We start from the raw sequence: 11,400 nt of genomic DNA, 5'->3' as shown, positions 1-11,400 counted from the left end.
GTGGAGCTTGATGAACACAGCAAGCGAAGCAGCGTTTTAGGAGCACAAAAGCTTAAACGTGCAGTTTCCGTTGTCTCTGATACTATTTTCCCCTCTATCCATCTTCGATCTGCTTTCCCCCTTTCCCTATTTATTTCAGAACCCTCTTTCCCTCCCCCTTTTCTGATGAAGGGTCCAAACCCGAAACGTCAGCTTTCCTGCTCCTATGATGCTACCTGGCCTGCTGTGTTCATCCAGCTCTACATCTTGTTATCTCTACGCCTTGTTATCTCAGGTTATCGCTCCAGAATTCTATGGAAAACCCATGATGGGCCATCGATTCCAGTGTTAGCAACTAGTTGGACAACTATTGCAATAATTGTTCACTTGTCTCCTGATAGACGCCTCCCCAATGCTTTTGTGTCAACTTCCGGGATCGTAGCAGGATTTCCGCATAGATTTGCAGCTGAGACATGTTTCTCACGCAGGGCTCGCGTCTGTGTTTCTACCTCTTCCAGGGTCAGTAGGCTAGATTCCACCCCACCCCCTTCCAGAGGGAAAACCGAGCCGCTCAGGGCAGTGTTTCTGGAGGTGGAGCGGTGCCTCTGTGTACCAGCCTCAGCTGTGAAAATCCACGCCAATGAGTGTGCAGCAGGCAAGTGCAATCAGTTTGTCCTTACTGTCTGAACACACAGCATGCTTTTGAAAAGATCGCTTATGTGTACCTCTGCTGGATAATACATCTACAAATGTAATTGAAGTCCCTCATCCCTGCGCCATTTCAGTAAATGTCTTCTGCATGGCCACTGAAACCTTGGCATAGTTCCTGAGGTCTGATTCCTAGCAACAGACATAGTACTTTTACAGAGGCCTAATAAGTATATTTTAAGGGTTTTATCTTAACTTACCTTGCTTTGCACACTATGCACCTATTTACCAAGCAGTAAAGGATCACGTTATTATGAGTCCTGATGAGGGGTGTAAACCCTAAACGTCGACTTTCCTGCTCGTCTGATGCTGCCTGACCCTGACGTGTTCCTCCAGCTCCATACCGTATTGACTCTTACTTCAGCATCTGCAGTTCTTGCTATCTCCATCGTTATTTCATTCACCAGACTTTACATTTTATCCCGCCACAGACCTTGGAGTGTCAGTTGCTACTGCATCATTTTTAAAATTGTATCATTTAATGTATAATTTAATTTTTTCCCGATTTTCTTTGCTGCATTAAATTTGTGTGCACGTTATGTCAATTGTTGTCAGCTTTAAGTCTGCTGCTATTCCACTCATTGCTTACCACATTGCTAAGCCTGTGCTTCTGCAAACTTGATAGTTACACCTGGTATAACTAAGATCAAGTCAAGGATGTATACCAAAATGGCTATAAGGCAGGAATGGAATGATTAATTCCTTAGGAACCTGAGATGAGGATCTTACAGCTTTGGATGAATGAAACGGAACCATTACCAGAACTGATACTGTTCCTATTACCATCAGTACTATGTATTTTTAGACAGTGATTTGGAAATGCAGGATATTATGAATACTTACTTTGTGTCAGTATTTGCAAGAAACAGCTGATTTGTAAATCCAAGGAAACTAATATAACAAGAACAGAGACTCAAGATTAATATTAGCAAAATATATACCATTATAGAACATGATAACGATAAGACAAATACTCCCCTGGATTCGATGGTTTTAAAGAAATTTTAAATTCTGCGAGAACAGTCTAATGATAGCTTCCATCTCTTGATGTGGGAACCCATGGAAAATTATATACACTACTCCACATTGTAAGCATAGAAAATAACAAGGGTAGGTCAGTCAGCACTTGTAGTTTGCTCCACCTTTCAATATAATCATGGCTGATCATCCAACTTGGTATCCTGCTCCTGCTCTCTCCCCATACCCTTTGATTCCTTGAGAATGGTGCAGATGAATAACTAGAGAATTATAGCCAGTTAGCTTACCATCTGCTGTGGGATAATTACTGGTATCTATAATCAAGGACAGTGTGGCTTCAGCTAAGTAGAGATTTGTAAAAGTAATGCTGATGAACTTGGTAATATGTTTTGAAGAGGCAAGCAGCCTGTAGGGGAATTTCTACAGATTTTATTTATGTGGGCTTCTAGTCGGCATTTGGTAAAGTCCCTCATAGGAGATTGCTAACACTGATACTCAAGGATTTGAAAATAAATTAATGAAATGGTTAGGAAATTAACTGAATGGCGGAGGGCAGAAAGGAGGAATAATGACCAGGTACAGATTGTATTGAAGGTGCTTGGCGTGCTTGCCTGCATTGCTCAGACCATTGAGTATAGCATTGCGATGTTTTATTGCGGTTGTACAGGACACTGGTGAGGCTACTTTCGGAATACTATGTACAGTTCTGGTCATCCTGCTATAAGAAAGATATTATTAAATTGGAGAGGCTGCAGAAAAGATTTACAAGAATGTTACTGGAACTGGAGGGTTTGGTTTATAAGGAGAGACTGGGTAGGCTGTGACTTTTTAAATTGAGCACAGGTGGTAAAGAGGTGACCTTATAGAGGTTTATAAAATTGTGAGGGGCATAGATAAGGTGAATAGCAAAGGTTTTTTTTTCCCTGTGCTGATGAATTCAAAAAGGCATAATTTTAAATTGAGAGAAGCAAAGATTTAAAAGGAATCTGAGTTGCATCTTTTTTCAAGCAGAACTTGGTTTGCAGGTGGAATGAACTGCCAGAGGAAGTGGTAGATGCAGGTGCAGTTATAACATTTAAAAGACATTTGGACAGGTACATGAATAGGAAAGGTTTAGAGGGATATGGGTCAAATGCAGATAAATGGGACTAGTTTAGTTCGGCAACTTAGTTGGCATGGACGAGTTGGACCGAAGGGTCTATTTCCGTGTTGTATGAGTCTATGACTCTACCCAAGTTGGCAGAATTTACAACTTGGATCCATGTTGGTGCCTCAGATATTCACCATTTGTTTTATGATGGGATAGAAAGCCACAAATCCAAATTTACCAATAATATAGAAGTGCCACTGTTAAAATTGTAGATGGAAACATGATATTACAAAAGATTATTGAAGATAACAAAAGGTTGGCATTTAAGTAGCACCATCCAACTGCAGGCTATGTTGAAGAACTTTATAGCTAGTAAAGTACTGTTTTCAAGTGTTGTAGGAAACATGACAGCCAAATTCCATACAAACAATATGTATGATAATCTCTTTTGTGATGTTAAATGAGGGATGAGTTATGAGAATGGGTTAAACTTGGCAGTTCAAGTACAAAAAATCTTTAAGATGTGGAGGTGCTGGTGTTGAGCTCATATCAAGTGTGAGGAAGTAGTGCTGTGAAAGCTTGTGATTTCAAATAAACTTGTTGGATGATAAACAAAGTACAGAAGATATAAATTAAAACAATTAAAGGGTATAGCAAAATACCAGGCTTTACTTCTGATGTTTCAGTCCTTTAGACTCACAAGTCATGCTTTAGCTATTCATTGCCTGGAACACTGTTCTAGCATTATTTGGCCTTGGAGAAAGTGTTTCCTAGATTTACCAGAATTAAACTTGGGTGCCAGGTATTTCTGCTGAGACATTACACAAACTAGAAATATGTTCCATAGAATTTGGACGGTTTCTAGCTGATTTAATAGATTGTACAGGGAAACCACTTCACCAGGTGTAGGGAAACAGAATCAGAAATGTGACCTCTAAAAATTACAGCCAAACTTTTAACAAGTATGGGAATCTTGTCCATGTGCAACAGTTGATGCCAGATAAGTTGCAACTTTTAAATGTGTGGCTTATTTCACTGCGATTCTAGTTATCTGAAAGTATTCAGGGATATGAGTGATTATGTGAAGTCAGGTTGCAGAAGAGCAATGATCTCATTTATTAATAGAACAGCCTGCAGGAGCTGAAGGCTGCACTGAGAGTAAAATGGAGCTCATGAACTTAGTCTGCTTTTTGTGAGGTATTACTGTAATAACCTGTGCGAATTTGTCAAAGTAGTTACAATTGCAGCGGTTTCCGTTGTTCCTTGTGATACAGTTCAATAGCGTACAATGTGAGTGATTGCACTGGCCCGTCCCTGCGCCCCCCTGACTGTGCTCCTGCACTGGTCAATCAAACCTCTCACCAGCATCCTCGTCCCCGCATGACCTCATCTCCATGCGCCGCACGCCTGCGCGTTGAAATTGTTGGCGCCAAATGTAACGGTGGAGGAGAGGGAGAGAAGTCTGGTCACCACCGTTGCTGAGGTGTTGGGGTGGGATAAACCGCCATGGTGAGTGCGGAGAATATTCTCACGGGGAGGGGGTGAGGGTGAGAATGGTGAGAGAGGAGGAACGGGACGGTGAAGGAGGGGGAAATAGCTCGGAAAATATCATCACTACCGCCGGGGAGCGGTGGGTGAAGGCCGCCATAGTGAGAGCGGGGAGACAGCGCGCGGCGGGGGGCAACGGCAACGGGAGCATCACCGTCACACCCGGGGGTCAGGGGGCACCCACCGCGATGTTGGGTGGCGGACAGTCCAGGGTGTGCCCCCCCGCCCCGTTTACTAGCCGTTACACCTTCCCTCCCCTCCCCTCCCGCGGTTATGAAAACATTTTTCCCGGCTTTCAGCCAACGTGAGGTTCAGCCTCCCGCTGCTGGGCCTGTCTCATTAGCCGCTCTCCGGTGACAGTCGGCTGGCCCATCTCTCGCGGCAGATTTCAGGGGAAAGGTTCCCAGGGGGAAATATTTACCTGCCTTGTGATTCCAGTTGATTGGGTTGGCAGATGATTCTTTATTGAGCGGTTGATCTGTTGAGTCGCACACGGTGTACGATTGATGTGGTGGGAAGTGATTAATTTTTTTACCGAATGTGATCATTGGCTCCACACTTGGTAAATCTCGCTGTTCCAGGTGCAGAGGACATGTGAAGAAGTGAAGGAAATGCCAGGCTAACTGGGAGAGGTTAAAATTGTGATCAGAGATAAGGGGAACTGCAGATGCTGGAGAATCCGAGATAACAAAGTGTGAAGCTGGATGAACACAGCAGGCCAAGCAGCATCTTAGGAGCCCAAGATGCTGCTTGGCCTGCTGTGTTCATCCAGCTTCACACTTTGCTAACTGGGAGAGACCACTTCTGCACTAGAAAGGGCTGAAACTTAACTCTGTACTGTACCTAAGGCCCAGAAGTTGATCAAGGGCTTGTTTGTGTGACTGCCTCACTGTTTTTCTGCATTAATGAAGCACTTTGCCAGCTTGTGTGTTTAAAAATGTAACAATGCTGTGGATGGTATTTGGGACTGATTTGGAAGTGAATGTCTTACAGGCGATGTGCTTGCTGTGGTGTGCTTAATTTAAAAAAAAGTGAGGCCTGTGTAGGAAGTACAGGACTTGAGGATGCCATTGTCAAGTATTTCATGGAGGATAAGGTTGATTAATATACTTTGACCATATTGTGCAGAATGGCATTCTGAGGAGGATAAATTGGATTTTGCAGATATGATCACCCTTGATGTTTCATTTTTAACTGCTCCTCTCTTTGATTCTGCAAGGTCACAATAAAAATATATTGTAATGTTGACTTGTGCTAAACAAATTGCACCTGTGCATACAGGAAATATATGTAATGAACAGAAACCTTAAACTGTAGTTTCTGTGCAAGACTGTATACTGTTGGTCAGGAAACAATCAACTGTTCATGGCTTCAAAGACTGCCAATGTGAAAACATGCTTCTCTTCCAGTTTTGTTCTGCTGTGACATTTCTGCAACAGCCTATGCTGGATGAGAGATGCTGTGAAGGAAATGAGTCTATTTTTAACATGGCAATGTAGAATTGCATCATCACAAAGTGGCATGAAATGCATGTGATGAAGTAGGATTGTAAACAATTTAGTTTCAAAAATGCTGTTGCAACATTTTTGTTAATCTGAATTGGAGAGTGTAATAACTGGAGGGGTTGATAATCATGCCTATCCTGGAGTAAATTAAGTACTTCCCAAGTGTCTAATTTTTGCAAGAAGGAATTGTGTTTTAAAGTAAATCAACATTTTAATTTCATTTCTTTGTTATATTGGAAAAAGGACAGATCGCCTCAGTTGGTCTAAATGTTACCCTTAATTCTCCAAGATTAATGTAAGATGCTATTGTTGGCAGGCAATTAAGACTATAAAATTTAGGAACGGGAGTAGGCTGTTTGACCCCTTGAGCCTGCTGTGCCATTCAGTAGGAGTTCGGCCCCTTGAGCCTGACCTCCCATTCTATAGGATTATGGCTGACCCAACATGCATTGGGTCCGTTTTCCTCATAACCTTTGATTTCACCCACTGATCAAAAATCTGTTTATCTCAGCCTTAAATATACATGAACTCTGCACCCACAGCTCATTGTGACAAGGTGTTTCAAAGACATGCAACTCCCTGAACGAAGCAGTTCCTCCTCATTTCAGTCTTAATTTCATAGCCCCTTTATTCTGAGACAATGCCCTCTGGCAGTTAAATTACACATCGTATTTTAGCATAAACTTTGTAGAAGCCCAATGTAAATGTTCAATGAATCTAGACTGACCTGTAATGGAGCATCTGTGACTTGATGGGATTAATTTTATATTTTAGGCCCAAATATCACAAAGTTGTCAAGCTGGTTTTCCTGGTGAAATAATTATTGTTTGAAGAGTGAACTGAGGTGACATCCCCTTGTGGATGAAGTTGGGAATGGGTTATATAAAAGCAGAAGAGAAATCTGGCTGGAGTTAGATTGGTAGAGCTGCTTTTCCGTAAGAGGAGGAGAACAGGGAAGATGGATGTGCAGAGGGCACTGAATGCTTTCGCTGTACTATGTAGTTGTCAGTTTCAGTGAAGTGTAGGCTTTCTCCTGATTTAAGGATTTCTTCTAAGCCTTGCATAATTTCTATTTTAAAGTTTGTATTGATGTCATATTTACACATTGTGCTCAACTGGAACACATTTTTCTGTTCTTGTAACAAAATTCTAAATAAATGTTTTGTTTAGAAAAAAAGCTATAATTTTTGTTTTCTTTTTCATGTCAGAATTGTGCAGTTGAGGGTTGTGCAAGCCAGGAATAGCAGATGACCAGATTCATGCTTTCTGTTAAATGTTTATATTTAATGTACATCAGTGAGGTCATACAGTTAAGGTTAGGTCAGAAGTGTGAACTGAGCTAATGCTTTCTTTCTGCTTTTGGTGTTGACACTTTAATAGGCTATGGTTGGTTTAATATTTTATGCTTTACCCAGTGGTCTTTTAATCATTGTGAGCAAGTTGGATATCACAGATAGGTGTATCTTCATCTGATGCAGTGATACTGGGCAGTAATCAAGAAAGGTTACATTTTGAATTGTCTTCCTGCTGTCTTTGAATCAACGGATGGGGTATTGAATCTGCAATTTGCTTTATGGAGCAGAAAGCAGAGTTAATGTTCTTGAACAGTCATTGGACCCAAAATGTTAATTCTACTTTCTCTCCACAGATGCTGCCAGACCAGAGTTTTTCCAGCAGTTTCTGTTTTGTTTCTGGTTCCCAGTATCTGTACTTCTTTGGTGTGGAATTTACTTTATCTGAATCTCTTGTTCTGGTGAAATTATCCAGTAGGTCATCAAACTACTTGTTAACGTTTTGGCTTTTTGTTTTCTGCTTTGCAGTAAGTAGACTCTGTTGAATTATTCCTTAATTATGAAGTTAAATTCAATCCAAGCCTTAGATTTGAGAGTTTTCTTTCTTTTTTAAGCAAAGTGCTCATAAAAGCAGTCAAGTATAGTCTCTCATTCTTAATTGTGATTCCCTTCGAGTATTCCACCAGTCACCTTTTCTCAGTGATACTACAACTAAACATTGCATTGAGAAATTGTTAATGAATTCCACCTAACACACTCCTTCCCTCCCTCTTTTTCTACATTTGCTTCTGTATTTGCTGTATAATCCTTCTTCACTAATTTTACTTCATAACTGGACTTACCTTTCATAATGAGTGACCTCCTCCCTTGGTATTACAACTGATGTTATCAACTATTGCTAGGCTAACACTATCAAAATGTCCTACATTCCATTATTGAAATAACCTGTTGATTACACGGCTGGTTTTAATTTACTGATCAGTATCCTGTTAAATTAATATCTTGTTTTAATGTAACACAGCACTTATATGTGGTGCTGGCAATTTGAATCCTGTCAGTTCCTGTCCACCGTCATGGATTATTATTGCGTTGCGGGAATAAGTTTTTTATTGTTTTTAAAAAAAATTGGCTTAGATTAGAGTGAAGTTGAGAGTTGTCAATTCGTCCTGTCTGCCATTATGATGAGTTCTAGTCTTAACTGGGCTGTCTGGGCAATCTGTGTAGAGCACCCTGCAACACCAAGTCTACTATTGAGTCATCAAATCCACCACACGTGTCGTTGATACTCTTAAGGAGTAAGAGTGCATCTTGTATTAAATGTTAGCAATGATGAAATAACTGGGATATTAATTTAGGTTTTTTAATTGATTTGTTTGTGGTTTTTTCAGTCAAAATCTTGGACATGATGGAGAACGGTTAAATTATAGCTAGCAGTTCTGGCTGAATGCATAAAACAGAAGCATTAGAATCAGCTATTGGCTGCAAGTTGCTGAGCACTATTTTACTATCTGTTTTGTTCCAAAGGAATGAGACCTCAATCCTGTTTTAGCCAGTGGAAACAATACTGGATTTGTATCTGTATCTGTATGCCTCTGGAGGAGGCAGCACCATCTCATTAATTAGTGTTGCTACTAAAATCCAGTCAGTCAAGTTTAACTTTAACTCTGAAAGGTGTTAATTAATAAAAATCTTTTCTACTCAACAGTAGGCTAACAACACAACAAAAGCGAAGGGCTGTTGCAGTTTTAAATAATACTGTCCTATTGCGTTAGACTTTCACTTTCCTTCCAATGCCACCCTTCTCCCTAATATGCACGTTGCAAAGAACGTGCTTTATTTTACTTTATCACACTACAGGAAAGTGTGCCCAATTTGTGTAGCTTTATAATTCTGTTGGTGCTCCCACTCCTACCTGGATGGCTTCTCGCAGCTATGGGAAGCTTCAGGTGAGACCAAGAGATACAGGTGTACAATTAGGCCATTAGTTAATTGAATCTGTACTGCCAATCGATCATGGCTGATTTGTCTGTCAATCCCATTATCCTTCCTTCTCTCGCTTTGCCCTTTGATCCTTTTACTAATCAAGAACCTATCTATGACTTAAATACACTCAATGACTTGCCCTCCACACCCTTATGTTGCATGAGTTCTACTGACTGAAGAAATCCCTTCTTATCTCAGTTCTGAAGGGTCAACCTTTCACTGTGAGACTGTGTGCCCTCAGCTTGTAGCCTCTTCTACTACATCCACTCTGTCTAGGCCTTTAACTATCCTGAGTGTTTTAATTCTGTTTCTCCCACTCCCATCCTTCCAAACACCATGGAGTACAGACCCATAACTGCTTCCCATATGATAAGCCCTACATCCTCAGGATCAATCTTGTAAACCTCCTCTGGATCCTCTCCAATGCCAGCACATCCATCCTTAGATATGGGGCCCAAAACTGCTCACAATACTCCAAATGCAACTTGGCCAGGGCCTTATACAGCCTCAGCAGTACATCTGTGGTCTTATACTAGACCTGTCATGAAATGGATGGGAACATTGCATTTGCCTTCCTCACTGCCAATTTAACTACATCCTAACTTTAGAAGGAACCTGAACTAGAACTCTTAAGTCAGTTTGTGCTTTCAGTTTTCTGAAGCCTTCCCATGTTTAGAAATACCATAGTGCATATCCTCACACTTTTCCACATTATATTCCATCTGTCACTTCTTCGTCCACTCTCCTAGTCCATCCAAGTCCTTCTGCAGCATCCCATTATCTTGACACTACCTGTCCTTCCATTTATCTTTGTCATCTACAAGTTTAGCAATAATGCCCTCGGTTCTTTTGTCCAGGTTGCTAATGTATAATATGAGTCGTTGTGGGCCCAACATAGACACTTGTGGAGGTCCACCGGTTACTGCTGCCGTCCTGAAAAAGATCCCTTTACCTTGAGTCTCTGCTGTTGGTCAATCACCCAATCCTCTCATCTTATGTAGTGGCCTATTGTGTGGCACTTTGCCAAAGTCCTTCTGGAAATCCAAATAGCTGACATCCACTGGCTCTCTTATGACTAACGTCCTTGTTACACATTTGTCAGGCATGATCTCACTTGATGATGTTGTGCTTTCTCAGCTGTATTTTACCATGCACTTCTAAGTACTGTGCAATCTCATTCTTAATGGACTCTGAAATCTTACCAATGACTGAGGTCAGACTGACTGGCCTATATTTTCTTGTCTTCTGCTTTTCTCCTTCTCCTTCCTTAAACATGGGTGTTACTGTAGCCATTTTCAAGTCCTATGGGACCCTCCCTGATACCAGTGATTCCTGAAAGATCACCATCAATGCTTCTGCAGTTTCCTCAGCTATCTGCTTCAGAACTCGGGGGTGTAGACCATCTGATTTGGATGATTGAACCGGCCTCAGAACTCTTTGGCTTCCTAACACCACCTCCTTAATGATGGTCTAAACTGATCTATCTCCCGACTCTTTTGAATCATTGGTTTAATTGGTTTAATTTACAAAACACTGGCCAGACCTCAACTCAGCACCACATGTTATTAAGACTATGGAAAGGCTATGGTGGAGAATTAGTGGAATGGCAGTAGGGAAGAGTGTCAGTTACGTGTGGTGATTAAGGCTGTTCTTAGATCAAGGAATGATAAGAGATTTGATAGAAGATGTTCCTGAGTGATTGAGTAAGTAAGTAGAAATTATTTTTGAAACCGAATAGTTGATGGTGAAAGGGCATAGATTGAAAGTGATTGATTGGCAATAGAATCAGTGATAACATGATGGGCAACTTTTGTTGTACGTTGTATTGTGATCTGGAATGCGATGCCTGAAAATGTGCTGAGAGTAGGTTTAATAACATTTAAAAGGCGTATTGGAGGATTGGCTGTCTGAGAGAAGGCAGAGAGTTGGGATAAAAGGCTCTTTTTCGGAATGGCAACCCATGACGAGTGGTGTCCCACAGGGTTCAGTGTTGGGGCCGCAGCTGTTCACCTTGTATATTAATGATCTGGATGAAGGGACCGGAGGCATTCTGGCGAAGTTTGCCAATGATACGAAGATAGGTGGACAGGTGGGTAGTACTGAGGAGGTGGGGAAGCTGCAGAAAGATTGAGATAGTTTAGGAGAGTGGTTCAGGAAATGGCTGATGAAATTCAATATGAGTAAATGTGAGGTTTTGCACTTTGGAAAAAGAATGGACTATTTTCTAAACGGTGAGAAAATTCGTAAAGCAGAAGTACAAAGGGATTTGGGAGTGTTGGTCCAGGATTCTCTAAAGGTTAACTTGCAGGTAGAGTCC

At 41.2% G+C, this 11,400-nt stretch overlaps 1 protein-coding gene across 5 annotated transcripts in view; it reads left to right on the top strand.

Annotated features, from left to right (window-relative positions):
* The first annotated feature begins 427 nt into the window (after window positions 1-427).
* rfc1 (replication factor C (activator 1) 1) overlaps window positions 428-11,400 on the top strand; it is an 81,497-nt gene continuing 70,524 nt past the window's right edge. For 4 of the 5 annotated variants that reach the window (XM_048546043.2, XM_048546031.2, XM_048546021.2 and 1 more), the window contains exon 1: window positions 428-634. In XM_048546043.2, coding sequence (XP_048402000.1) covers window positions 620-634 — 15 coding nt within the window. In that variant the 5' untranslated portion in view covers window positions 428-619. Of the gene's footprint in view, window positions 635-4,157; window positions 4,265-11,400 lie in introns of those variants that run through there. The other variant, XM_048546051.2, reaches the window with a different exon arrangement.

Source organism: Stegostoma tigrinum, chromosome 1 (genome assembly GCF_030684315.1).
Source record: "Stegostoma tigrinum isolate sSteTig4 chromosome 1, sSteTig4.hap1, whole genome shotgun sequence".
NCBI lineage: Eukaryota > Metazoa > Chordata > Chondrichthyes > Orectolobiformes > Stegostomatidae > Stegostoma > Stegostoma tigrinum.
The sequence above is the reverse complement of the archived record's forward strand: the minus strand, read 5'-3'. Positions and strand labels throughout refer to the sequence as shown.